This window comes from Pogoniulus pusillus, chromosome 1, assembly GCF_015220805.1.
Source record: "Pogoniulus pusillus isolate bPogPus1 chromosome 1, bPogPus1.pri, whole genome shotgun sequence".
In the NCBI taxonomy this organism is placed as follows: Eukaryota; Metazoa; Chordata; class Aves; order Piciformes; family Lybiidae; genus Pogoniulus; species Pogoniulus pusillus.
This window is the reverse complement of record NC_087264.1, coordinates 17,597,459-17,625,344: the sequence shown is the minus strand read 5'-3', so window position 1 is coordinate 17,625,344 and position 27,886 is coordinate 17,597,459. Positions and strand designations below refer to the sequence as shown.

The following is a 27,886-nucleotide window of genomic DNA, read 5'->3' as shown; positions in this document are numbered from 1 at the left end:
TGGCAGATTCTTTGCTGCCTGGTGCTCTGTTTGTATAGCAACTGAGGACAGTTTCATTTTCTGGACCTTCCTGCAGTGGTTTTTGGCTGCTGTCTCTAAGCTCTGCTACTGACATAGTGACATGAGAGTATTCCCAGAATACTGGGAAAATGGGCCTGAGTCAGAAAGGTGGAGGTTAGCACTTGTGCTTACTGTTGTATTTAATGCTCTTTCAGACAATGAGGAGGCTCTGGGATTTGTCAAAGATGGGCAGAGCTCAGAGGAAGAGGAAGAGCAGCCTCGGGCACTGAGAGGAGGAAGGCAACGCCTGGAGGATGAGGGGATGCAGGGGGAGGAGGACACCTTCCAGTCCAGGGATGCCAAAAGTGAAGAGATGGAAGAGGAGTCCTCCAGGGAGTGGGAAGACTCTAAAAGATGGAACAAAATGGACGAGCTGGCCAAGCAGCTGACATCAAAGAAGCGCATGGAGGAAAAGGATAGTGAGGAAGACCCAGACAGGTCCATGAAAAAGGCATTTAGGTCCCACAAGTATGACTTCAGTAGTCTGGAGGAAGATGTGAGAAGGTCATGGAAGCATCACTCAAAGGAAGACAGCAGTGAAGGAGGCTTCCCTCTTGCTCCCATGCCCGAAGAAAAGAAGGATGAGGAAGGCAGTGCTAACAGGAGAACAGAGGTTGGTGTACCCAGTTCTAAGAATAAATCCCTCCCAGTTACCAGTTGTGAATACAAGCTATGCTTGGTGCTGTGCACGGTACCTCACTGCCAGGCAGCTGGCACCATTGCTCGGGGACATCAAGGTGACCTTTATGTCATTCAGCCCCAGGTATTACTGAGATTAGCACCTGGCTGCGAGTTTGCCTTTTAGCTTTATTTTAGTGACTAGCACAGAAACAGGTTCTGCCCCAGGCGGTCCTGCCCCAGACATTCCTGAGTAAGTGACAGGCTGGCCTGTGTAGGACATGTTGTCTAAAACTGCATTTGGAGCCTAGCTGCATCTTGGGTCCCAAAGCTCCTACAAGTCAAAGGGAATGCTTCTGCTGAGTCAGAGATGGAGTGGGTCAGATCTACCCAGGTAAACCAGGGCTGATGCTGCAGTGAGACAGGGCATTGGAGTGAAAATCTTTGACAGATATGGGAATACACCTGAGCCAGCATTCCAGAGATTCTTTCCTGGTACCTTGCATGTGGTAGCTCAGCACCTCCCCAGCCACCAGGTGTGGTGGTTTCACCTTTGTGCTGAGGCCCAGACCCAGACAGAGATGTTTAGTGGTGCTACTGTGGAGGATGGACAGCAGAGCTGGGCATGGGCTCTGCAAGCGTTTGCTCTGGAACAAGTCACAATCAGGTGCCTGCAAACACAGTGCGGCAGCAGGTGAGTGAAGCCATTTTTCTGCAGCTCTCTTGCCTCCAATGTACCCCTCCTGCCTTTGTTAGACACCAAAGCATTGCTCAAAGATTCTACATCAGCGCCTCCAGTCATGTCGGTTCAGGGCAAAGCCAAACAGCTCAGCTCCAAGCAGGGATGTAGCAGGTGCTTGCCAAGGAGCTGGGCACCTGCCCCATCTGCCTCCTAACCATCTGCTCACATCCCAGGTCTCTCCCTCAGGAAAGCTGCTCCGTATCCACTCCTGCCAGCAGCTCTCGGGTGCACCTTGCCTGCAAGATGACAGGCTCATGCTCTGAACAAGACTGGGTTGATGAGGCTGCAAGACTCCTATGTTTGCAGTTGAAACAGGGCTTTTTCGTTTGTTTGTTTTCCTAACATTAGCTCAGAGTCTCTGGGAGCCAGCGAGAAGACATGAGGCCAGGCACCTAGCAGTGAGGAAAGGGAAGGCACAGTCTCTGGTTTTGCTGGAGCAACAGCCATCTTGCTTCCTCTCCTCACTTTCTGGCCACATGGCTGTGCAGCTTGGCCAGTGAGGCCATTATGTGTGCAGCTGGGGCTCAGGGTGCTGTCTTTTTCTCTTGCCAGGGTCCAGCCTGCAGGGCTGGGCAGGAATAATGCAGGGCATATGGGAACAGTGTGAGGTAGTGTTTTGGGTCAGATCTTCCTTCTCTTAGAGTGCTGCAGAGGACCTCAGCATAGTGCTGTTTTCTTGCTTTCTGGGGTTCCGGTTGCAGTCAAAGCTCTCCTCCTGCAAGGTGAGCCTCAGCTGGCTGCTCCATGTGACCTGCTTCAAGCAAAACACAATGGAACAGCCACTTGGGCTCAGCCTGGCTCCCCTGGGCAACCCGAGCTGTTGGTACACAGCTATAGTCAGAGTTTTCCCACGGGCTGAGCCAGGGGCCCTGTGGAGGGGCAGGGTGACTTTTCTTTCCTCTTCAGAAAACCAGCTGTGGGCTGGAAAAGTGACCTCTTCTTTTCTTTACATACTTAGTTCTTTTCATACCAGTCACACGCAGTGCAGGTCAGTGGCTCAGGGTCCTCCTGTGCTGGGCAGCTGTTGCAGGCAGTGCCAAGGCTCTGTTTCCTCCGCCCAGGAAAGGGATTGTCACCTCAGCTCTGCTGACAAGAAAAGGCAATTTTACCACCAACAGCCATAGGTTTGCTCCTGCAGAACTTCCTGTTGCACTGGAGCAAGCCGCAGGTGACAGGAGCTGTGAGGGACAGGCAGGGCTGAGGCCAGCAGTGAAGCAGGACCAGCTCTGTATGACTGCATTCCAGACAGAGCCACAGTTACGAGTACCTGTGCTAAAGAAAACAGCTTCAGGTGCTGGCGTTGGTACCCAAGAGCCGCGACAGAAAGGCCACCAGGTGACAGACTGAGCCTTTAACCCAAAGGTTTCTCCTGTCGCTCTTTTCCCAGACAGTGAGTGCGGGGTGGGAAGAGAGGATACCACTGCCCCCGCCATGAGCAGGGCACAGGCTACGCTTGGCAGGCACCTGTGCCATCTCCCTTCAGCCTATGCCCTGAAGGCAGAGCAGGAAGTCTCCGCTGCCAGCTGCAGCCATTTCGACGAGGACAGAACAAGTTAGTGTTGCATAGAGACTATGCAGGAGCGGGTTGAGGGGATGGGGCAAGGTGTGTCTGTGTTTCTGCCATCACGGGTAGCTCCCCCCAGGCAAGGCTGCCTGTAGCTCTAAGGGGCAAGGGCTGCTCACCTGTGGCCACTGAGGTGTGTCCTGGGTTTTCGTTGCAGGACCAGGAGCTGGAGAGCCTGGCTGCCATCGAGGCGGAGCTGGAGCGCGTCGCCCACAAGCTGCATGAGCTGAGGCGAGGCTGAGGCCCCCACCTGCTCCGTGCGGGTGAAAGCCACTCCCTGCAGCCACCCTCCCCACCGCGTTTTTGTTTCCTGATTTTAAAGCAACTAAGCTGGAGCAGAAGCAGTGTGCCTAGGAAACTGATCTTGCTAGCGCCCAGGCCTGCCTCCCTTGCTATAGTGTTGTGCCCATCACTGCTTCTCCACCTCATGCCCCCCTGTCCACACGGATGCCCACCCACGCAGCTGGGCGCTGGTGGGCACAAAGAGCAACCTACTCGTTTATTTTCTGTCTGGGTGGGGGTTCTTCCTCTTTTTTTTTTTAAAGACAAGACAGCTTTCTAGAAAGTTCTCCTTCCACTGGTAGGTTCACTGGGTAAAAAACTGCAATAACTCATTCTCTTTTGATTAAAAGCTGAGAACTCTTAACTGTAATATATTCTATATAAAAAAAAATCTAAGGAAAAATAAAACTGCAGTGGGCTCCTTCCTTTGTTCTGGCAGCTTCAGTCTCGGTCATCAGCACACTGCAGGGCTCGTACAGTCCTGGCAGGAAGGAGGGGGACTGGAGGTCTCCCCACAGCAGCTACATTGTGATGGTGTTTCCCTCCTTATCCACGCTTCAACCCTGCTGCCCACCAAGGCAGTAACTGACAGGCCATCAATGAGCCCCCAGAAGGGAAAGCTGGGCCTGAGAGGACACCTATGCACTGGCCCACAGGAGTTGTGGTGCCCTGCTGGCACAGCACTCACTAATATGCAGAAACTCTCACAGCCTTTGGGCTCATCCTACAATGCAAGCTGGGTGCTGCCTGGGCTGGAGAATTGTGCCCCAGAAGTCTCTGAGCACAAATTTAGGCTTTCTATGTGTATTGGCAGAAGTGCAGCGGACTGTCAGGGCTGTATCCCACTCACCAGGTTGAAGCTCAGTTGTAGTTGTGCCCCATCAGCTTTCCCCCACAGGAGAGCAGAGAAGCTCAGTGAACAGTTGCCAGGCTTTGAATTTGGCCAATCCCTTTAGTCTTCAAAGAACATCAGTGCTGTTGGTCCACAGAGGGTGAATTGCACTGGAGGTGGGTGTGTGAGTCCCTTAGTGTAGGAGGTGCTGCATGTCCATAGCTGTCCTCCACCCACCAGGTGAATCTCCCCAGGGAGGGTAAGAGGAGCTCTTGAGTGGGCAGTGCTCCTTGTCTCCAGTCCTGGGCAACCAGACAGTGGTGGAGGAAGGAGGCTGCAAGGCCAAACCATGTCCTGAAAGCTACCCCAGTGTAGAGTGCAAGATGGGACAAGCCACTGGGTTGAGAGTGTGAGTCCTAGAGTGAGGTGCAAGTGTCCAAACCCTGTCCTGGGCAGGCTGCATTCTTGACTTCAGGAAAACATGCTAAAGAATAGAAGTGAAACCAAAGCTAATCCACAGAAGCAGTACTAAAACAGTTATTAGGAGTTAATCCAGCTGCAAAAGTCACAGTTTGCATACTGAGGTTTATTTAAATTGTAATACCAATACTGCATTCAGTCTCTTCTTTTTTATGCGTGTGTCAGAGGCTCTGCCAGCAGCACCACTCATATAACCCCCTGCAAACTCAGGTGTTGGGGAGGGGAAATTAATTGATGCAAGATGATATTTTCCAAAATTACTATTGTTTATTAATGTTGCTATTCAGAACTCTCACCACCCATGACCACTAACTGTAATAACATTTTGGTTCTTACATGGCCATGGAAACATTCTATGGATAATATCCAGATCTAGCAAGAACCAGCAAAATATATAAACACTAACTGACCTGGAAGAGAAGGTTCCTGAGGTCAAATGCTGCTTGTGGTCAATACGCCACTTGCCCAGTCGATGATGGGCCCAAGCTCTTTCTGCTCTATGGCAGAAGGCAGTAGAGAATCACTAAGAGGCATTGAGCATTTACTCACAGGTTGTTATCATTACTCACTTGCAGGGGCTAGCCACAGTCCAGACAGTGCCCAGATGCTTTCAGGGAACTCTGTCTTGTTGGATGTTGAGACTTGAATCTTCCTGGCTCCTGGGGAAAGGACGCAGACAATCTCTGCCCTTGTCTCCTGGCTTCCTCTGGACCATCTGTGTATATGTCCAGGGATTCTGGGCAGGACCTTCAGGTGCAGAAGGCAGCTGTGGTGCAGTCTCAGCACGATGTCACACTAGCCACACAGGCCAATGGTGTGCAGACATCCAGGGTCTGCTCCTGGTAACTGGCAGCAGTGGAGTTTAGCAGGCAAGCAATAAGGCAGTGTGCAAGAGCAGCAGGGCTGGGCACAGCAGAGAGAGCAGGCACAGAGCAGGGAAGCAAAGCAGGGAAGCAAAAGCAGATTGTTCACCTGCCTATCTCCTTTTATCAATGCGGGCTGAGATGAATTGCCCTTTGGACACAGAATAGCCAATCAGGGTGGCAGTTAGCCAAACCTTACCACATTAGGCAAAGCCACAGGCTCTCTTTTCCCTAACCTGGGAAAAGCACAGGCCTTGCATTAGGCAGGCACAAGCTAAGTGTGTGTACCTTACACCACAGGACCCTGGGCAGGCCAGACTCAGCAGCTCCAGGTTCTTTCATGTCCGTTTCCCATGCTTGTCTCTCTTGTGGAGCAGAAAAACATGCCTAGGCAAGGCAGGACATGTATAAGCCTATTTTGGGCCTATCAGACCTGCCACAACATCAGGTCACAATAAATTCACAGAAACTCTCAGCCACCCACCCCACCCCTGACAATACAAATCAACAGGATAAAAAAACCAAACCAAAAGAACACCACCAAACAACCCACCACAGAAACACATCCACCTCCAAAGGAGTTTTTCCACCAAGGATAGTGGCAGAAGACAGAATTTGTCTACTTCTGCTGCGAGAGGGAAAATATTGATGGAGCTTCTATAAATACTGTCTTCATTGGATACTGAAATACTCCTAAACATTTGAGACCCAGGGACTTTCTTCAAAGGCAAAGACTGAGTTCAAGGCTTGAGTAGTGGGTTTGGGAGGATGCCCCACCAGCTATTAAATGCTGGCCCTCTGAATGCCTGGTCTATGGCATCTCTCAACTCACCTTGGCCTTGGGACCAAAACTAAGTGCTGATCCCCAGGCAGGGTTTACATGAGCACCCTTGCTGAGAGACCTTGTTGCTTAGCAAAATGTCATGCTGGTGGGTGAGACAACCATCTTTCCTGCACTAGCCAAAACAGGATCCTGACGTAAAATCCTGCTAGGTTTTGAGAAACCAAGAATTCCCTGTCCAGGATGCTGACAGAAGGATCATCCCAGCAGCACAAGCTAGGATTAAATAGTTAAGTACAGCAGTAGTCTAAGTCCCAGTGATGTTTACTTTTGTTACATAGTAAGACAAAAATAACCAACTTCCCATCAGTGTTAGAAGAACAATCAAATCAAGCCTTGCTGGTGCGAGGAGGTCCAAGGTAACTGCAAACAACTGTGCTGGAGAAGGAGGTGAAAACCAAATTCTCATGAACACAGGCTTCCCCCAGTGAGCTGCTCACCTCACTGCCCTGTCTGCTCATAAAGAGAAAGCAAAGTGGAACTTGTTATAAAGCATTTATTTTCATTATGTGTTGGAAAGGGACAATTCTGTCTTCAAAACAATTACAGAGATAATGCCACAATACCTACTGCATATTGCTTTACTGCTTAAACCAAACTATTGTCCAAAACAAGTGCTTGGCAAGTGAAAAGAAAGAGTATGTTACTATTGAAATCAGTGCTGTTAGATGAAAGCACCATCTTCATTGCCAGATCTAATCAGTCATGCAGCTGAAGAGTGATAAGCCAGATAGGAAGTATTTTGGGGTTTTAAAATCACGATCTCTCAAGGGCTTATGTAGGTCTACACAAATTTAGGTGCAAAAATGGGAATTACGTTTCAGAAATCACAGCAGTGCAGTGAATCCCATGACACACTTGTTAATGCTGTACAGCTGGATTCAAACACAGATACCGATGAACTTGCATAACCTAACACACAGAGAAAAGGGTCCCCAAGATTCAGTCACACTTAGATTGGGAGCAGTGCTGGAGAGTGAAGGAGAATATCCGACTCTACTCACGCGCAGAGGGCCAGTGTTCCCAAAACTGTTGGGATCCCAAGGCATTGTAAAAGAACTGCATTTCAGCATGGATTTCTCACAAGGGTATACACAAGCTTTACCAGATACTGAGTCAGAAATAAATAATAAAAGATACGTCTAATATATGTTTTATTTTAATTATGTTTTGTACAGCACTGACTTTACAAGAAGATAGACAATTTTTAGGGGCTGCTAACATTTGAGACAAAGAAACTGCTATTTTATACGCAACATATACTCAACCCTTTAATAACTTTATATATGCATATATGACTTTTCACACAAAAAAAATGTTAAAATAATTTATGTCTAAAAACCATAAAGTGTAAAGAACAAAGGAGGAAAGAAAATGTGGGTTTCCTTAAAAAGGATGGAATAGGAAGACCTGATTTTCATGAACTCCATTTGCTGTTTCAGCTATTTTTGGAGTCTAAAGAGATTTCCAGGCCATCAACAGAAAATTCCCAATGCATTGGGAAACCTCTGCAAGTTCATGGCACGCTGGGCAAGGTCACTTGCTCATGAGTTCATGTGGCCCACAGACATCTACTGGTGTCAGCCCTAGTGGATTCAGCCTAAGGAAGGTGGAGAGAAAAAACATCCCCTCGGATTGCTGTTCAAAACCCAGAGTGAAACTCTGGATTACTGGCATTCATGACATCCACCAGCCAGGATTTTAATCCTACCTCTGTTTGTTCTCCTTCTGCATCACAGATACAGGGCACTTTCTTACATATCCACAGGAAAACTGCCACAGCAGCAGAGGTGGACCAGACCCAAACAGCCACCTGTATGCAAACAGTGAGAAGAATTCTCTTTGCTCACTACAGAAGCTACTGTGCTTGCGTTGCTGTGGAATCACTCTAGCATTTCCATTTATACCTGGATCCTCTCCAACTTAAACCACTTTGAATAATTTTTGTGGCCATGTAAACATGACAGAATCCATGAGGGATCTGAAACCCAGTTGGTCAAAAGCTCAAGCGTTGATGGCCTGGATCCACACAGAGTGAACAGGGAAAGGAAAGGTAGTGAAGATGTGGAAAGTACTTTTCTGGAGGTTACATTCCTCTGAAATCAGTATTAAAGCAATATTACAAATAAAATCAGCAATGTGATCTGCAATGGTGTGTTCATTTAGCTATGGAAGCAAGAGGAGATAATATTAAAGGAAATATCTTAATCTACACAAAGCATTGTCACATACTCCTAATTACAAAACACACAGCTGCAACATCATAATTGTATACTGAATACAGAAATCAATACATCTCTTAATAAAAAGGAGAGAGGAAAAGAAAATTAATGGAGGGAGACTGCTACAAACTCAACATAGACTCTATTCAGTAAAAAGAACAAAAATCCAAGATTCTCTGCACAGCTGTGGAAGGCAAGGCTGTGAGACTGTGAAAAGGCCTGACTCACTCAACACTGCTGCCACACAAAGACTTTGGGAAACTCCTGTTAGGCCAAGAACTGACAAGCCTGGATATTTTTTTTTTGGTCAGATGGAAACAATATAAGCATTTTTCCTTTCTTTCACTCCTTTTATGCCAGCCAATTTAAACAGCTCCGGCATGATTTATTCTGTTGCCTTTGGACTGTATCCTGCTTCCGCTATCTACCAACTACCCCATCTAGTTGTTCCCTGGCTGGACACTGCCTGCAGGCAATCTGGAGAATTTACTGCTTTATCCTGAGCAATCATCATTACCTCAAGAAGTTTCAGAGCTGGGTTCTTAATGTGTACTTATCTATAATAGGAACAAACTAAACAGGTGGTTTTCCATCTGAGCAACCTGCTGCAGACCTCCTCCGCACAAGCATTCCTACACAGAGGATGGAGATCTGTAAACAGATTTATCACTCCAACATCTGAATAGCATTAATAAAAATAGTGCATTCTATCTGCTGAGCAGCCTGGTTAGTCAGCTGCTACAGAACAAAGGTCCAGTAGTCAGTCATGTGCTTAGTAAAGGCAAAGCAGCACTGGCCCAGTGGTAGCTCAGCACTGACACTCTTAGTTAGGCTGTGTTTCTGCAGCTGGTTTTCATGGAACAATCAGGATGTTCTAGCACAGACCCAAGCACAACACAGCAAAGTAAGCTAGCAGGGAAGGAGGATAGGGATGGCTTTACATTGCAGGCCATAATAGTACCACCCAAGATCTCTTCAACAGAGAAAACTTTTTGCCTACTGAAGCCAATTAGATAATTATAGTGGAAGCCAGAGTCCCATCTCCTCCATCGCACTGCCACAAACCCTGGGAAAATTTCAGTCAAGCTAACGGTGTTCTTGTGAATCTCTAGGAGTGAAGCTGAACAGAAATATATACCTAAGAAGCTAACTGGTGACCATGCAATTTCAATGTAATTGCTCCTGTCAACAAAGCCTCTAAAAACACAGCAGAACCTTTTCTAACCCACGATGGCAGAATTCGAACAGGCATTATGGAAAGTCTCCCTCAGATTGTCTGCAATTTTAAGAGCAAGGGCATTCAGGCATGGTCTAATACTACTAGACTCTCCTATTTTCACAAAAGATGACAAGACTACAGAATATTAGCTAACTTACGGTGAAGCTTATCTTAAATCAAAACTATCCTGAGGCAGCAATTGAGAAAAGCACTTCAGCACATAACATATGCATGCTCAAATGTTTTGTCATCGTGTAATTCTGTGTCTGAACACTTGGTAATTTACAGGTTTGGCTTACAAAAATTGGTCTCCCAATTTGCCCCTGTGACTAGCAACATTCTAGTATACGAGCCGCAACAATAATTTCCGCAAGGAAATAGAGTAGGACAGCAACTGCATGGCAATTTATGTGAAAACTCTACTGTAATGCCACGTCACAACAGGTGCCTGCATCTCTGCACCTGCTAAATTAAAGTGATACCCATATATCTGATAAATTAAAGAAAATAAATTACAGGCTACGGGGAAAAAAAGTCACCGATCACACCAATGACCGAAATTTGCTTTTCTAGTTACTGCCAAGATCTGGAGTAGTATTTAAATATAGTATTTCTGCAAGCCTTCAGAGAATTACAAAATAAACTTCTAACAATCATTTGTAAACAAGTTTAAAATGCACAATTATCTTTCAGTAGTTTATTTTGGAGAAATAAAGCAGTGCAAAATAGGCCAACCAAAAATTAAGAAGGCAGCCAGGAAAATAAAACTCTCATTTGATGTTCTAACTAGGAAACAGCATACAGACATTTCCATTGGATCCAACACTCGGATTCATGTAAACATAGTTTGAAAGGTCTTGAGTTACTAACCCAGTTTTAACATCATTGCTTCTTTCCAACACCCACTTAAAAAAAACCCCAACATCACCCCCCACCACCCCCCAAAACAAACCAAAAAGCCTCCCTCAAAACACCAAAAAAAACCCCAAGCCATTGTAGGAAAGGGAGCGAAAGGCAATTCTACAAACACTCCACCAGCTGGTTACAAGAAAGTACCATACAAAAATATGCACTGGCAGGTTCCTTCCTGAGGGTATCTCTTGTTACATGTGTAACATAAAAACATTTCTTTTATTCTAAACAAACAAAAGCAAACCTCAAACTGTAGATGTCAAATTTACTTAAGTCATGGCTTTATGAAAGATTTGGTCTATCGTGAATACTTCTACAAACCCTTACTTATGTTTATCTAACTCACTCACCCCACAGCCAATCAAGACCTGTGAGCTTCCAACAACCTGGGATCCAGCAGCCTCAAAGCATACAAGGGTTGTGAAGCGTGCCCAGCTCAGAACTGATCTGCAGTGGTCAAGGAAGCTGGCTGCATTTATGAGCATCCTGGAACTTGACAGTCTCTACAGAAATATCTTTCAGTTAGTAACCCCTCTAGCGGTGGAATAATCTTCTTCTGCGTGAATCATCCTCAAAAACTCAATCCCAGCTACAGAAAATCCCCAGGAATGGCATTCTGGGAACAAAGCAAATATCTCCTAAGGAAAAAACACTCTTCCTACATGAAAGAACTGCTACATAATGCTCTTCAAAACTCCTTCCCCTCCAGGAATGGTACAACCAGGTAGGTTGACATCTTTTACACAGTTTAATCCTCTCTTCATGGTCTGCCTGGGCTTTAAGCTCTAGATCTTTTCCCTTTGAGTAGCTATCTAACACACTAAAGAAACTGGTATTAAAAGCTGCAGTGATGGATGCTTTACCAATACCTGCTATAGAAAGTCAGAAATTTCCATATCAGTGAACTACAAGTTTAAGTAAGGAAAATTTCTTAAACCCAACTCTCTTAAACATACTTTAGAGATTATATGGGAAAGAGAAGGCCACTCTGTCTACCAAAATAGTGTCTCCACTCTCAGCACTGACAGACTTGGTTATTTCTGTTTAGTGTTCAGAATTGGCAAAAGTTGCAGGAATTCTCAACAGCAGAAGATGCTTCCCTGCTAGAAGAGGCAACAAAAGGTGAACACTGTAGGTTTACTGCATATTTCAAGAGATACAAATTGGCTGTGCTATAGTTTACAAATCATATCAAGAACTACTGTAAACTACTGCACACCTCACCTGGCAGCTTGCCACAACATAATGTGGTCTCTAAGCTAGAGCTGTCCTGTACTTCTACCACATACAAAGGTACACAACTCAGCCTACCTAATCTGCAAAATGTAAAAGATCTCCATAGCAGCACAGAGCAATTGCACTCTTAAGGAAAATCTGTGGCTCTGATTGACAGCCTTCTCACAGAACTGTCCCAGAGCCCTCACAAGTGCAATGGACAAAAAATTAAATTCTCTGCTATGGGATGAGCTGCTTCCATCAGCTCTTCTAGGATTTAGCAGATGATTGAAAGGATGATATTTAATCTACTAAATCATTCAACCTAACTATCAGCACCCTGTCTGGATCAAATGTGTCACTGATGGTAGGCATGGTCAGAAGCTGCTTTTGACTGAAGCAGTAAGGCCTAGGTAAAGAAATGGAAAGTTGGAACCAGGGTGGTCACCTGTGTTCAGCATCCTGAACAACAAGTCTGCCTCTGTCCTGCTCAAAGTGCTGCAGCCTCACAGCGAGCTACCTGTCAACATCTCGTCTGGTCAATGTTGCAAGAGATTTGGTTTAGTGATACTGAAGTTGTCTTAGCTTTTTTTTTTGCAATGGCCTACCTGGGAGAGTGGGATAGAGAATATTTTAGGCAGAAATCTCTAGCACTGTTACATTCAGAGACTGCATTTCATCATCCTTATCTTCTTGATATCATGAGGTCCGATTTTAAAATGCTGGTCACCGGTGATTACAAAGAACAATGGAAATGAAAGAGCAACCCTCCCACAACGAAAGAACTAGTGTTAAATCCCACACGTGTGTAAACTCACTACAGATTTGCAACTGGAATCTGATAAAATGGATCTGAATCACTTCTGTGCTCTCCTCCTTTCAGTCCATTTCATCAGAAAATCAGGTTAAATCAAACGCTAAGGGTTTTTTTGGGGGTTTGGTTTTTTTGTGTGTTGTGTTTTGTGATGTTTCTTGTTTTGTTGTTTTCGGTTTTTTGCATTTGTGTTGTTACAGCCTGATCTGGTTCTGGGACCACAATTCCTAACTCTGTGGCTTTTTTTCTCGGTCCGTGGCATTGGCAAGTTATTGAGAAGAAGCTTTTGTTGCCAACGTAGCGACGCAGTGCTGCTGGAAGCTGGGGGACACTGCTGAGTTGCAGCCTAGTCTCTGGTGCTGCAGTTTTACTGAGCTGTTGGTCTCGCTTTCCACGATCCAGGAGGAGTCTTTTCCCAGGACGCCGAGACAGCCTGTGCTAGCGCAGCATATCCGCTCGTCCATCATCCCGCTGGTCTGCTCTGCCAGGAGCTTGCTACGGTTTAGCTGGGTCACCTCAGGTGCCTGACCCTGTAGGACAGCAGCTATGTGGTTCAGGAGATCTGTGAAAAACTCAGAAACGCCCTCGTAACCTGAAGAGAGGAAAAACAAAGGAGAAAAAAAAAGGAACTTAAGGAGGTTTTGTAAGTTCTTTAAAAGGCTTCCTCTACCAGCTTATTTCTTGGGCTGTCCTTGCCTTCCCAGTGATAATGAAAAATCTTCTTGAGTAACTGCAGGAGGACATCAGCATAAAAAGCAGCAAAGACCCTTGCTACAAAAACGTTTTGGTTCAATGAGAGAAACTGTCACCTTTCAGATCTTTTTCCTCCCAAGCATATATATGTGTATACAAAATTTTAGGTATACTTTATCATTTGTTGCCCAGTTCAGGTTTTTTCTTCCTAAGTTACAAACCCTGTGTTCCAACAGTGATGTCTTCCATCCTGTCTCCAGGTTTGTGACAGAGAGTAGCTCTAATGCAGAGTTCACTTGAGGGTCTGGACTCTCTAGAATTTGTCCAGCAATGTCCTCAGTTAGGGAAACCTCAGAGGAGAGGACAGCAGCTCCTATGCCCTCCAGAAAATGGCAGCTTCCCACAGTGTAAGAAGCAATGTGATGCTTGTCTAACCTAAACTAATTTGGCACTTAAAACATGTTTCCCACTATGAACGATGTCTGAAAAACAACACTCAAGGGACAGTAACCATCTAGCAGTGGTACAGGCTTTGATAGAATCCTCGATCTTTTATTTCAGAACTGAAACCACCTCTCTGCATGTTCTATTAAGTGATTCCAGATAATTTAGAAGGCTAAGTTTAACAACAAGCATCCTGGTTAAAACAGTTGCTCAAATAACAAGAGATGTGACTTATTTTGTGACAGAAAGTGCAATCTTTTGTGCAATCCCAAGCACAAATCAAGGCTGGGCAGTGAATGGCTGGAGAGCAGCCCTGAGGAGAGGGTCTTGGGAGTGTTGGAGGACAAGAAGCTCAACAAGAGCCAACAGTTGCACTTGCAGCCCAGAGGGCCAACCAGATCCTGGGCTGCATCAGGAGAAGTGTGGCCAGCAGGTCGAGGGAGGTGATTCTCCCCCTCTACTGTGCTCTGGTGAGACTCCACCTGGAGTAGTGCATCCAGTTCTGGAGCCCCATTACAAGAAGGATGTGGACGTGCTGGAGCGTGTCTAGAGAAGGGCCACTGGAATGATCAGAGGGCTGGAGCACCTCTGCTGTGAGGACAGACTGAAAGAGTTGGGGCTGTTCAGTCTGGAGAAGAGGAGGCTGTGAGGTGACCTTCTTGTGGCCTTTCAGTATCTGAAGGGGGCCTACAAAAAAGCTGGGGAAGGACTTCTCAGGCTATCAGGGAGTGACAGGACCAGGGGCAATGGAGCGAAGCTGGAGATGGGTAGGTTCAGGCAGGACGTAAGGAGGAAGTTGTTCAGCATGAGGTGGCTGAGGTCTTCTCCCTGGAGCTGTTTAAAGCCAGGCTGGATGAGGCTCTGTCCAGCCTTATCTAGGGTAGGGTGTCCCTGGGCATGGCAGGGGCGTTGGAACTACATGCTCCTTGTGGTCCCTTCCAACCCTGACAGATTCTATGGTTCTAGAAAGGATAGCAGCAGGCGTACAGAGTTTCTGGCTCTATTTTAAACACCCTGGCAGAGGCGGAGTTTTATCACTGCACTCATGTTAGAATTGAGCCAGACATGCAACATATCAGCACAGTATCCTGAAATGGAGCTTAACTGCTATTGCATTACCTAAATGTGTTATCAATTTGATTTAGTATCTAAAGGTGCCATATGGCACTCACTGCATTCAATGGGATAGGCTGACTGTTCTAAAATGTCTATAAAAGTATTCTGAAGGTGATCCAGTGTTGAGAGACTGAAGCAATAAATGTTTACAAGTCCCACGTGAGAGGCATACATTGACACAGCAGCACATGAGCAGAACCAGAGACCACAAAGCAGGCACACGTTGTAAAACACTTCAAGTGATGTGATTGTAGGGCAGAAGGTCCCTCAGACCCATACATAATTCAATTTTAACCTCCACTCTCCTGTAGAGACCAACTTTCTTAGGCAATAAAAACTCAACTGTTTGAAGAATACAAGGTAAGAGGACAACAGCCTTCAGATACATGTGGTGATTTTATGGTGCATTTATAACTCTTACATTAACCAATTAACTCTTATTTAGGCTGCTACATTGCTTTGAATTTTACTGTACTTGGTCACAGTTCTCCTAGATACTTAACAGGTCACACAAAACACCAGCAATGTGAGACAACATCTCCCAGTTTTCCCTCTCAAAGGCCCTTGAACAGATTCTCCACACAAGTCAGCCATTTCAAAGCTTCCAAGTTTCTTAGTGCCCCACACAATAATCCAGTGGTCAGCAGGGGCAAGCAGGATTCTTACAGCTGGTCATAGGAGCCAGAACAAGATCTCCACCTCTGACAGAGGTGCTTGTTATGCTTCCTTGCTTATGTAAAACCCAAGGGATTAGCCTTCAAATCTACTCAGAGTGCTTCAAACACCCCAGGAATAAGCCTTCTCCATGGCAACAGCTTTAATATTCAGAAAAGAGATCCATAGTAACCTAGAGTGTTTTGTATCTGCTCTCTGAAAACAAACTGGCCTTGTTTGAGGGCACCTGACAAACTCACAAAGAAGTTACTTTATATATTTAACAGGACTAAGATGGCCAGTTATTCAGGTCTGAAACCAGCAGACGTCACAGTGTGAGGAAGCTTTGCATGCAGGTTTCTTCTGAGCAAGCCCTCTGCACACTGGCTGGAAAGGCCTGGGTAATTCTGCTTGGTCACACAGAAGAAACTTCACACACTTTTGAAAAACAAATGCAAGGAAGGGAGGAAGACTACCAGGGTGTCTCAGCTTTTTCAGAAAGCCTGTGGGTGCTGCAAACTCAGCAGATATTGCTTTACTCTTATTTACTAGCTGCTGATGCAGGCCTCTCAAAAAAGGCAACTGTGGGTTATCATAGTGCTGTAATGATAACAAAATCAGGAAGGAGATTAAATTACATCCTCAGAAATTACTGGCAACGATTTTGGGTTCATGTCACACAAGAAAACAGTGGGAGGATATAACTTTTGCATGCCTCCAGCAGGTACTGTCCTAACACTGCCCACTGAAACCATTTTGGAAATGCCTGTCTACAAGAGGTCTACATTTTGTTATGCTGAAAGCAGTCTCCAGTCCTCTGGCTGCACATGGATAGGAGAGATGTCCACCCACCAAGACATCTGAAAACAAGTACCTGCGCCCCTGAGCTTTGTGGAGCCAAGAAATGCATATGAGCACTTTTAAGCTATGATTAGAAATGCTACCTGCCTGTTTTTAGGAGATTCTTCCTGTTCTGGCATGCTCTGCTTTTCTGCATCTTCCTCTGGGAAGAGCTAAATGGACAGCCCATGTCTTGCATTTGTGGCTGTATGTTAACACACACAAAGTGCATAATCAGAACCAGCAGTCCACCTCTACTGCTGACAGGCTGCAGGATGTGCACACAGTCTGCTGCTTGGGCAGGGTGAGCTCAGCCACAGGCCAGCAGGCTGTCTAGAGCCTGTTGTATTACCTGTGGTCAGACAACATAAAACCTACGTGCTGTGTAACTGCACCCACAATTCAGTCTTTCAGCTGGTAACCACTGCTAAATAAAGTCTCAATGGTTTCCTACAGACCAGGTGGCCCAACAGACCTTTTAGACCTTTATCTTTAAAATCTCCTAAAAGAGTTGCTGGTGCTAATGGAGCACATAACATGCAACATCCTCCTATGGGTAAATCTGCTCTCAATTCTGACATTAAACTAATCTCAATCTGACATCCACAGAGTGGAGCGACAGGTTTGAATGAGCTTCAAACACAAAAGGCAGCACAAAAGGAAACCAAGCAGTTGGATATAGAACAAGGGGACACAGTCTCAAGTTGTGCCAGGGTAGGTATAGGCTGGATGTTAGGAGGAAGTTCTTGCCAGAGAGAGTGATTTGCCATTGGAATGGGATGCCCAGGGAGGTGGTGGAGGCACCGTCCCTGGAGGTGTTCAAGAAAAGCCTGGATGAGGCACTTGGTGCCATGGTCTAGTTGACTGGATAGGGCTGGGTGCTAGGTTGGACTGGATGATCTTGGAGGTCTCTTCCAACCTGGTTGATTCTATGATTCTGTGATTCTATGATAAGGCTTTGGTTGGCCCTAGCCACAAGCAGTACCTTGACCTTCATGAAAGAGGTTGTGAATGCTTTTTAAAGGGCACCTCTTCCTCTCCCATCCTTGAAGCAGTGGTGCAGAGAGAACGGAGCAGGCCCCTGAAGTGTCCAATTTGGCTCCAGTGTGGCTCTACTGCAATACTTTCAGAATAGGCTGACTTAAGGAAGAGGAGCAAGAGAAAGCTTCTTCCTGAGACTGCACTGAGTCAGAAACAGTGAGATCGCACTGCTGATGCAACTCTCTTGAGCAGGGCTGAACTTGAACTCCTCCTTCTATGTGAGTGAAATCAGACCTTGAAGCTCTTAGCGTTTATTCATACTGGCCCCTTGAGGGAAGAAATGCAGCTGCCTGGGCTAGATATGCTTTTGTGCAACAGAGTATTCTGTGTTGAGATGTAACTTTTCTTCTGCTGTATTTTACCCAACCGCATCTTCTTTGATCCCAGCAGCCCTCAAGAGCAGCTCATCTCTCAGTTTTGTTACCTTTTACAGCTCTGAAGCCAGTTTTGTCTACACCTAGTCTTCTCTCTTTTTTATGTCTAGTCACTGCTGCCATCCCCTACATTTTATCCAATCAGTCTTCAGCCCATCCCACGGTGATAAAGCCAGTAGCTACCCTCACGTTCATGACCACAAAAATCATGTGTGAGATACAACGCAGACCTGTGCATAAGAAGCTTCTTCATGCTCTCAAGCCTTATCCAAAGACTAAACTACGCTATTCATTCAACATCTCTTCAAAGACCAATCATTGTGCAGACTGAAATACAAGACTTGGGTTGAATATCAAAAACTATTGCCTTAGGGTATAAGTATAGCAGCACATGAAGCTGAAGAGTGAAGACAGTTCTGCAAACTACCACGAGATGATATTGCTCCTTTTTAAGTAGTTGCTTCCCCATCTGGATTTTTTCAACATTTCAAGAAAATGGGAATTTCTGTCTGTGGAAAGTACCAAATACAAAACAATACTTGGGAAAAAAAAAAAAGAGGAAGAAGAAAAAAAGGCAAAACCAAACTAACCTCCCCTACAAAAAAACCCAACACAAATCATTCCACAATAAAAAATGCCAACCGTCAACCTAAAATGCAAGATTCCAGACTGCAGGAGAACACTGTTCATCACTGACTTCCAGACCTACTATCTGAAATACAATCTCATTCATAAAATTGAAATGGCTCCATCTGACACCCAGCTCAAGTTGTTTTACTGCTCTTTTCAGAAGACTGGTTTCATAGGTCTGCAGATTGCATCAACACCATATGGCAGAACCAAGCTGCAGAGTGACCTGAGAACAGCAGGACTGCAGTTTTAAAAGGAAACTTGTCCCTTTGGAGATAGACAGGCAAGGCACTGCAAGGGCAACAGGGGGTCTGAGGCCTCAACTGAAAGATTATGAACACCAAGGGCTCAGGGCAAGACCTCTAGATGTAAGGATACCTCAGTCACATAGAAAATACAAAGTCGTCAATTACAAGTTAAACAAACTATGTAAAAGCCTGTGTATGTCTCTGGAAACAAGTATCACTATTCAGGTAATCAAAGGAGATCCTCAAAAAGAAACCTCATGCAGAACAGCATCAGATGAAATGATGCATTCCTTTCCCATGTTAGGCTACTGAACTTGACACAAGGGACAAACCATTACTGGCTCCTCCTCAAACATACTTACAACTCCTTTTAACAATTCCTGTGGTCAAGGAGCTTGTTTAGTTGTTTTGGAGACATATTTTGGGCTTCAAAAAGTAGAACATATATACCTGTTTTTACATACTCTATTCTATTGTTTTACTCCAATATGCACTTTGGACAACCTGCACTCCATGAAGCACTTAAGAGAACATGCAAGAATATTTAACTTTTTTACAGTAACTTTTGCACACCTACAATTTTATCATCTTCTTCAGATTCTTCTGTTCCTTTTGCACACAAATGTCTTTTCCTGGGGAATCAATCTGCACAGGAAGGGAACAGTTTGCTGCTTCCACCCCCTCAACACTTCTAATGGCACAGTCTGGAAAAACAGAAATCTTAAAAGGCTCTCCTAAAATGGAATTTATCCTTCTTTTTATCTTCAGAATGGGGGACAGGCCCAGAAAAGCCAGATCCCAGCACACAATCCTACATTTCAGCTCCAGGGCATCACTTTGCAGGAACAGCCACATTATACATGACTACTAAAATCTGACTGTGTGTCCTGAGAGCTGGTATTTCAGCAGCACATTCCAAATCTAGATCAGGGTTCTGCCCTTCCCAGGTTGAATAGTATCTTATCTCAGAACAATTTGCCTGTTGTTCTGTGTTCCTTCTGGGAAGCAATGATGACACCAGCAGTAAAATGTCATTCTAAGCACAGGCTGCATGGTCTCCACAAAGCATGAGTGGAAAGGCCTTTCTCACCTGGGAATGCATTTATATCAATGACTGCATGCTGCCCAGTCTGATTGTTAATGATGATATCAATGCCAAAAAGGGAAACTCCCAGAGCTTGCCGCAGAGCCTTAGAGATTTCCCGGATGACGTCGTCATTTGGCCTCTCAAATACTCCTTCGATTTTATCCAGCTGTAGTAGAAAAAGACACATTGGTAAGGAATGCTGAAACAGTTTTTTTTGGTGGAAAGATTGATTTTCAGAAGTTTCCAGGTGCATATCCACCAAATCTAATGTCAGAGAACTGGTGGCATGAAACAGAGGAAGACAGCAAAAAGAAACTGCTTTTGTAATTCTGTCTCCTTCCTATATTGGAAGTTGACCTGCTCTAAGTGCCTAGTTCTTCCTAGTCATAATGGTGCAGCTTCTTGGGAGACAGAGCAGCATAGGAATGGATGGAGAATCAGACCTGTTGTTTTCAGTACTAGATCTGCACCTTAAGAAGATACATATAACTGGTGTGTTTCACTCTGTACTGCAAATATTCTAGATATCACCACCATACTTCAATGTACGTTCAAACCTGGGCTGGTAATACTGGTTCCCACTGTTAGTTCAGTCTGAGACATACAATACGACTAAAAGCAGAGGCTAATTCAGAAGGGATCTTTTTTGTGTGGGCTTTCATGTATAAGTTATTCTGCAAACATTTATCACAATGAGTAACTCAGATTACTCATGACTGGAAGACCTAATTTTCTTCAAACATGTTTTTCACGCCACATGCTTCGCAGCACAAGTGTGGTGTTATAGCTACAGAAGCATGTATGGAAGGTGGATGCGTATGAGGGAGATGGCAGGCAAACCACAGGAGCATATATTCTCTCTGTGACTAGCACAAGTAGAGTTTTCATATTTAGCATGTCTATCGGTGTTGCACGCAACTTAAAATGTAATTAGTGTCCACTACTCCCCAAGAGAGCTCGTGAAACAGAAAAGAATCTGGAGACTTAGAGATGCAGAGGACTCAGTCCTGTAAAGGGACTTTCTCAGCAGTCAAGCGCCCAAGAACTTGGTAGGATTTGTCGGTGCAAAGCTTATTAAAGGACTTGCAACCCAATCATGAAACGGTGCAGCATGCTGACTCTGCCGGCCTTGGAAAGCATCCAGAAATGGTCTCATGGTCACAGCTCGGGCACTGCGGTCAGGTACCGGCCCTCTGTGGCCCTGCTCAATGCAGGTTCTCTGATGGAATTTAAACTGTGTGTCTTTCCTCACAGAACTGAGTCCTAGAAGGATGATTTATGCTTATCAAGTTCTCTGGACAGGAAAAGGCCAGGTATTCGCACTCAGAACCTCCTCCTTCCCTTTGCCTAGATTAGCTCTGGGGAGTTTAGGCAGCACAACCCTGCTGCATCAGTGCTTCCTCACCAGAGCTCGGTAAGGAAAACCAGAGGGGGACACAGTCATGCTGGTTCGTTGTACCAAACAGACCTCAGCCTGCAACACAGAAGCAGACAACTTGTGAAGGAGAGTCACTAGCTACTAACACTGAGATAAGAAAGGACTAGATACAGTTTTCCAGCCACGTTAGAGGGAAAAAGACCAAGTGTACTTACTGCTGTTAAGACGGATGAGGATTCTGGTTTTGAAACATTGTGGCTGTTGAAAAATATTGATTCTCTGTCTGGAATTAAAAGCAAGTAGTAAATAACTTTATACCCGATTTTAACTTCCAAAAGATCAGTGCAAGAACAGTAGATGGCACTAGAGCCCCGGGAATCTAGTGCTGATCCCTACCATTAGTCGCCAGCCACCCACCCGCCTGCCAGCTGGCGCTTAGCTGCCTGCACAAGCAGGGATCCACAGCTGGGTCACCCATGGTTTTTGGACCTCAGACTAACAATAAATAGAACAGCACAGTTTCCTTTCCTTCACCAAAGCAAATTAACTGATTTCAGTAGGATAATGCAGCTAATTTCTGCTGGTTTGCTATACTCAAAGTGACAGCTGCAGGTGTGAATATTAGGTACACTGAGATCCCTGTGAACCTGGGGAGAGCATTGTCATCATGGAGGAAGCAGGAATTTTCATGGTCAAAACCTGGTCTCCTTGTGGAGGCATCACAGAAACGCAAGAGACATGCTCAGGTGACAGAAGCCATTAACTTCCACAGTGAAAAGTACAAAGAGAATTGTACCGGCACATCCTGCCCTCCTCCTCCTGTGCTGGAGGTTTTTCTGCTGGGGAGATATCCACCACAGCAATTTTATGCTTGGGACTCTCACCACAGCAGACTGATGGCATCATATTGTCAACCCATACAGAAACACCTGGACCAAAGTCTCAGCATGCAGATGGCACCAGGAGGAATGTTTCTGCTATGCTGGTCTCTCTGGGTAGACATTTAAGAGCATCCATGGGGCCACATACAATAAAGATGGGGGGGCTACGAAAAGCAAACCCAAATCCACTTTGCAGATTGACATTTTTCATGCTGGTTTCTGCCACCTAGAATGGCCTTGTATTTTCACACAGTCAGTTCATGGAGTGCCTCGCAGTCACCAGATCTGCTTAATCATCAGGTGTCTGCACCACGGCCCACTTAAACTCTCCTGATGAGGTTAAAAAAGCCCAATTTTTATCTTCATCTGCCCACAAAACTTATTTTTATGTGAGCTTCCAGACAACTTTAAAGTCTTACACTAGCAGATGAGACATCAGGTAAGGCCCTTTCAGCAAAACTGCAGACCAACTGTCCTAACAGTTTATACAAATATAGATTGTGGCCTGCTTAATGTGAATGGGAGATAGAGCAGACTTAACTGTAAATACAGGCACAGATACCTGCAGACAAGGACTTTGACTAGGATCCTACTAAACGCACACATTTGTGTGCAGAGTGTCATGGTGAGCATACATGGACATACTAACACCAACAAAAAGTATAAAAAAAGGTGACAAGAAACTGGCACTTGTTTATTCACCTCCTTCAGTTTGATACCTTCTCTCAGACCCATCCTGGATTTCTCCAGTTGCAGACAGATCATGCTCCCATCCATGCACTGCTAATTCCTTTTGGTTCTGATGGGGGCCTCAGTTCTATGGAAAGGAGCTTTTTTCCCCCAAAGGAAATGTAAGCTATCTTTAATGAAATCCCTTCAAGTGCTGCTTTCCAGTGACACATAGGAGGATTACTGTTCTGACAAACCTGTTCCTCCTTTCCCCAACACAGCTGGTAACTACAAACCATAGGATGCTTCCCACCAAGGTTTACAACACTGGGCTTCATGCAAACAGAGAGGCTTGTTTAGGGGAGAGCACAAGTAACCTTGAATTTAAACACAGGTACATAACTAAGGTAAAAATAGAGAGAGGAACTTCTAAAACGATGGAATCCAGGAAATTCTCTCCAAAGCACATTTATAAACAAACTCCGGAACAAATGGCACTTGAACTTGCTGTGAAACGAGAGAACTTCTCCCCCTCTCCCCCTCTCCACATGACATAAAACACTGTTTCTAACAGGTAAGACTCAGGTTACCATTGGATAAATATTTACTGTCTGAATGTCATTCCTATGTATTCCAGAGCAGATTTCCTATTGAAATAATACAGAAGAGGAAACACAGTATGCAAGAACCAGCTGCCTTCACTTCAGCAGCCAGTTCAAAGGCTATTTTTCTGCCAAGGCTCTGACAACTGATAGTTCCTTTGAAACTGGCACATCGTACCTGAAATTCCTGCGGAGAAGTTCTTTAAAGACGGTCTCTTCACAACTGTGTAAGATTCTCCAACCACAAAGACTTTGTACAACACAGCGTTGTGATTGATGAAGCTCTGAATGACACAAGGTGGGCGAACAGCTTTCAGGCCCTCCTGGTTGAAGATGATTGCCATCTGGAAACACACACACATGCACAGTTGTGGCACAAGCCTTTCAACAATTTAATGCTTACCCAGCACCTGACTAGCAGTAAGAAAGTGTGCTAGTTGAAGCAGGGTAGACTGTTTTGGTGAGAAGAACTAGATTACAGGCTGTGAAAGGAAAACAATGGTGATGTCTGCTTCACTCATAGGCTTGCTGAGATGTATAGGAACAAGAAATAAAAACACTTTCACTTGGGCTGCTGGCTGAGATGCATCTTACTCTCTTAACCTTTCCCTCCATTTTGGACTAATCCACTTTGCTTCCTAACCCCCTGGCTGAACCTCCATTCTTCCTTGGAGCTGGGGTAAGGTTGAGAGGAGTAGGAGGAAGGTGAAGAGGTGGTTGAGAGCCCCTCCTGGGGACTGAGGTTTCTGGGAGGGGAGTTGGGTTTCTGTATTACCTTTTTACCTTGTCTATTTCTGTCTATAATTGTATATACTGTAAATATCTGCTTGTATATTGTGCTAGCTGTAAATATAATCTTCATTCACATTTCCAGAGCTGGCTGAGTCTAGTCTGGGTGATTTCTAAAGTGGGGGTGGGGAATACCCAAACCATCACAGAAAGATATATCTACTGATGGATATATACCAATCATTTGCGGATCCCTTCTGATCAGCTAGTCCTGTTTTATTATGTTTTGTTTCACTGACATGCAACTCTCCAAGCACTGCTGGTAGTGCACCTTTCATTTTCAATCAACATTTTCTTCTCAGTTCTTTGTAATTTCATCTGTTGCTTTTAGCTGAGAAGCTACTACAGCTGCATGTACTCTAACCAGTAGAGTTGTCCATCAAGATGATTCACAGCAACAACATCATATCTCACTTGTCTCTCACTGGTAGCAAGAAACACTGTTTTCTTCCTCCTCCTGTGCAGACTTTTGGCATTACAGTGTCTACAACATCATACTGGCAAGAACTGTGCTGTTCCTACAGTCTTTTCTTCAAATATTAGTTAATTGATATAAGATGAGCAGGTACTTATTATCCTAGAAGTGTGGAAATTCAGAGTTTATCCTCTCAGCACAGAGCTGACCTACACTACTGAAAACCAAGTGAAACCTCTGTTCTGCAAAGCTCTGTGCCAACTGCCCCATGGACTAGCACACAACCCATGTAACTCCCATGGTGTTGCGTTATGCTGGTTTACTGTGATGTCTCATGGGTTTTGGCATGCATGAATACATCTCCAAGAATTTGCTTGCAGGGTGCACTCGCTCTTTGTCATCTAGCACAGACCTGCTGTGCCTGGCAGTCATGTGGGAACAATACTTTATATCATAATTTCCAAATAGCATTCCCCATAATAAAGGCAGAGCTCTTCTGAAAGCAAAACAAAGCATTTGGCAGCACAAATTTTCACTGACCATGTCCTTAAGGAATGCGGTGTCAAAACGCAGACTCTGCCTTTTCATTCCTGTCTGCTCAACACTTCTGAGCACATTTCTTCACGTTATGGGTCTCAGTGATGCCTCATGGCAGCTTTACAAAAGGCCAGTTACGTTCTGACCTGGTGGCAGCCAGGAAGGACAACTTTTAGGCATCATCTCTATTTAACTCTAATGAACCGTGCCGGCAAAGTGGGGTTGAGGTTCAAACGCTGAGCTGACTTAGGCAACTCATAGAGCAGAGGCCATGAGACTGTGGGACACCACAAGAAGACTAACTAACAGCACTTTTTCTTATCTAGCTCGTGTTTTCATTGCAAAATGGAGAGTTTCCCAGCCTTGGCTGCCACCAAACCTAGACTCAAGCCTGCACGTTCAGCTGTCCCTGTTAGCCAGCACCTTGAACTTTCAGAATAGCCATCTCATAAGGAAAGTTAGGTTTCTGGGCAGGTTGTCACCTCTGCAGCAGGAATATCTCTACAGAAAATGAAACTATTTATCAAAAGCCAAAAAAGGAGTCACTAATAGGCAACAATTATTTGCTTCTAGACCTATGCTCCAGTATTTTAGATGGACTGTACTACTTGATGATCCGTGAGGTCTCTTCCAACCCTGATAATACTGTGATACTGTGATAAGCAGAGTATTTATTTTATGTTTCCCCTGCCATTACTGACCATAAAATAGCAATTAGAAGACAGTTCCTGTCTGATTGAAAAAGAAAAAAAGTACAATTTTGTATCACTCCTCAGAACTCAGCAACTTCAAAAGTGACTACTATTACTTTGTAAAGTAACACAGAAGATTTCAAGTTTTTTTCCCAGGGGTTCTCCTAAGGTTTAGTCCTAAGCTCCTGTAATAAAGTGTAGCCTACAATTATCTTTTTCCAATTTTTGCTCAGCAAATGGAATTCTGGTAAGAGGCTGAAGCATATTTGCACTGTATGAACAAAAATCAAAGAAAGATTCACCAGGGAAACTAAGCCCAAGCCTGACTAGGACAGGCTCTGCATTTCAGGTCACAGTTGCAAGAACTCCTCTTGGCAGAAAAATCAGCCAGGAAGCTAGAGTCTTAAATTCATTAACAATCCAGTTCCCAGGTGTTCTTGGGAATGGTAACAAAAATTAACAGTGGTTGCTCCAACAAACTAAAAGAATTGTCTGTCAGCTTGTAAAATAATCCAAACTCAGGGCTGCTTAAAAAAGTTAAAACCTTGTTGTATTTTGAAAGAAAGTGCCAGTCACTTGAGACTTCAGCTGCACCCATTCTGCTTGTCTAGATTTAGACTTTACTTACAGGGCCTTCAGCTCTCAAAAGCACTGCAGCAACATACTGCACATTTCAGAAGCAGCTGGGGAACATGGACTGGTGATCGCATTTGTTAACAAAGGAAGCCAAGCATAAGGAGAGTCAGCAGTGGGTGCTGGACTCTCAAAACTGAGCTGTGCTAAGCAGGAAGGCAGGAAGCACAAATGGAAAAGAATTAAAACAAGACTCAGTGCATCTAAATTTAGAGGAAGTTAGGCTCATAGGGAGTACACTCCTTCCAGGAATACACAACCATTTTAACTGCAGTTGCCTTACGGGAAGGAGGGAAGGCAGAGAGTTCTACCAGACCTTGTCTCCCCAGAGCTCCAAGGGTGTTATTAGAAGTGAACGTGCCTGGAAATTACTTCTACTTCCTATTCCTTTCCCCTCAAGGAGAGGAAGCAGCCACTTTATCTGCAGCACCTGTACTACATACATGTCTGAAACAGAAATATAGCATGGTGAAAACCTCACCTAGTGTGACAAACTGCCAAAGGAGATTCTTAGCATAGCAGACAGAGTTCACTGTAGACTACAAACCACTAGAATAGAGCACAGAAGCTAGAAGCTGCTAGAAACAACTTTTATGTCCACAGGTTTAAGGCCTATCTAACTTGATTTCAGAGAACTCTGAAAAAATAATGATGAAATTAAACATAAGGGAGAGGTGGGGTAAGGGAAGTTATTTGGGTATAGCCCTCACTTTGCTTACTATAGGATCAGAATGGGCCACCCAAACCACCATAGCGGGACTGGAAGCAGGGAGGGTAACACTGCAAAAGTTTGTTAACTCACCTCATGAGAGTTGGTTCCATGGGCCACTCTGGTTTTACAAACTGGGTAAATAAAAAAGAAAAAAACAATGCAGCACAGAAACAGGACACATAAACCCTTTATCAATCCATTCCCACCCACACGTACAAACACTGGAGTTCACCAGACCAAGGCAGTGACTGTACCAGATACCAGTGACAGTCTCTGTTTGAATAGTGTCTTCAATCACTGCAAACCTTGACTCTCTTCAAGACCTACTCTCTCAACTCCTCCCTGTAACTAAGGTGCAAGCAAAGGTCATTCATTATTAGAACTGGACAGAGATGCAAAGCATGAGCAAAGAAGCTAGTGGCAGTACTGGTACTGCCATCCTACCTACCCAGAGGGCATTTTCACAAGTACACAATTTTACCTGAGGTTGAAGCTACAAAACACCACTGTCCTGACTCAAGGGCACTGGAACACAGTGCCAACTTCTTTTTCTACATCACTGTGTTTGGAAAAGAGCAGGAATCCAAACAGGCTAAACCAAATTAAGATACAACATATTTTTTTGCAGGCAACCACAGAGGGGAGCCCAGAAGTTGTTCTTTATCCTTCATATTCCTCATCTGCTCTGTGTGTCGTCGTTTTTGCCTCCATCCTAAAACTACTAAGAGGAAAGAAACAACATACTCCTGATACTATGAAACCAGAGGAGAGCTGGAGACATTGGGAT

General features: G+C 44.8%; 2 protein-coding genes across 4 annotated transcripts in view; one reads left to right on the top strand and one right to left on the bottom strand.

The window, feature by feature from the left end:
* The window catches only part of CHGA (chromogranin A), a 231,296-nt gene that overhangs the window by 10,134 nt on the left and 193,276 nt on the right, over window positions 1-27,886 (top strand). Inside the window, exons 7-8 of one of the 2 annotated variants that reach the window (XM_064142580.1) lie at window positions 216-673; window positions 3,142-3,274. In XM_064142580.1, the coding sequence (XP_063998650.1) occupies window positions 216-673; window positions 3,142-3,225 (542 nt within the window). In that variant the 3' untranslated portion in view covers window positions 3,226-3,274. Of the gene's footprint in view, window positions 1-215; window positions 674-3,141; window positions 3,675-27,886 lie in introns of those variants that run through there. The other variant, XM_064142570.1, reaches the window with a different exon arrangement.
* Window positions 6,761-27,886, bottom strand: part of ITPK1 (inositol-tetrakisphosphate 1-kinase) — a 145,015-nt gene continuing 123,889 nt past the window's right edge. For both annotated transcript variants that reach the window (XM_064142496.1, XM_064142506.1), the window contains exons 7-11: window positions 27,190-27,230; window positions 23,500-23,665; window positions 21,385-21,452; window positions 19,795-19,957; window positions 6,761-13,256 (exon numbers count right to left, since the gene is read on the bottom strand). In XM_064142496.1, coding sequence (XP_063998566.1) covers window positions 12,934-13,256; window positions 19,795-19,957; window positions 21,385-21,452; window positions 23,500-23,665; window positions 27,190-27,230 — 761 coding nt within the window. In that variant the 3' untranslated portion in view covers window positions 6,761-12,933. The remainder of the gene's footprint in view (window positions 13,257-19,794; window positions 19,958-21,384; window positions 21,453-23,499; window positions 23,666-27,189; window positions 27,231-27,886) is intronic.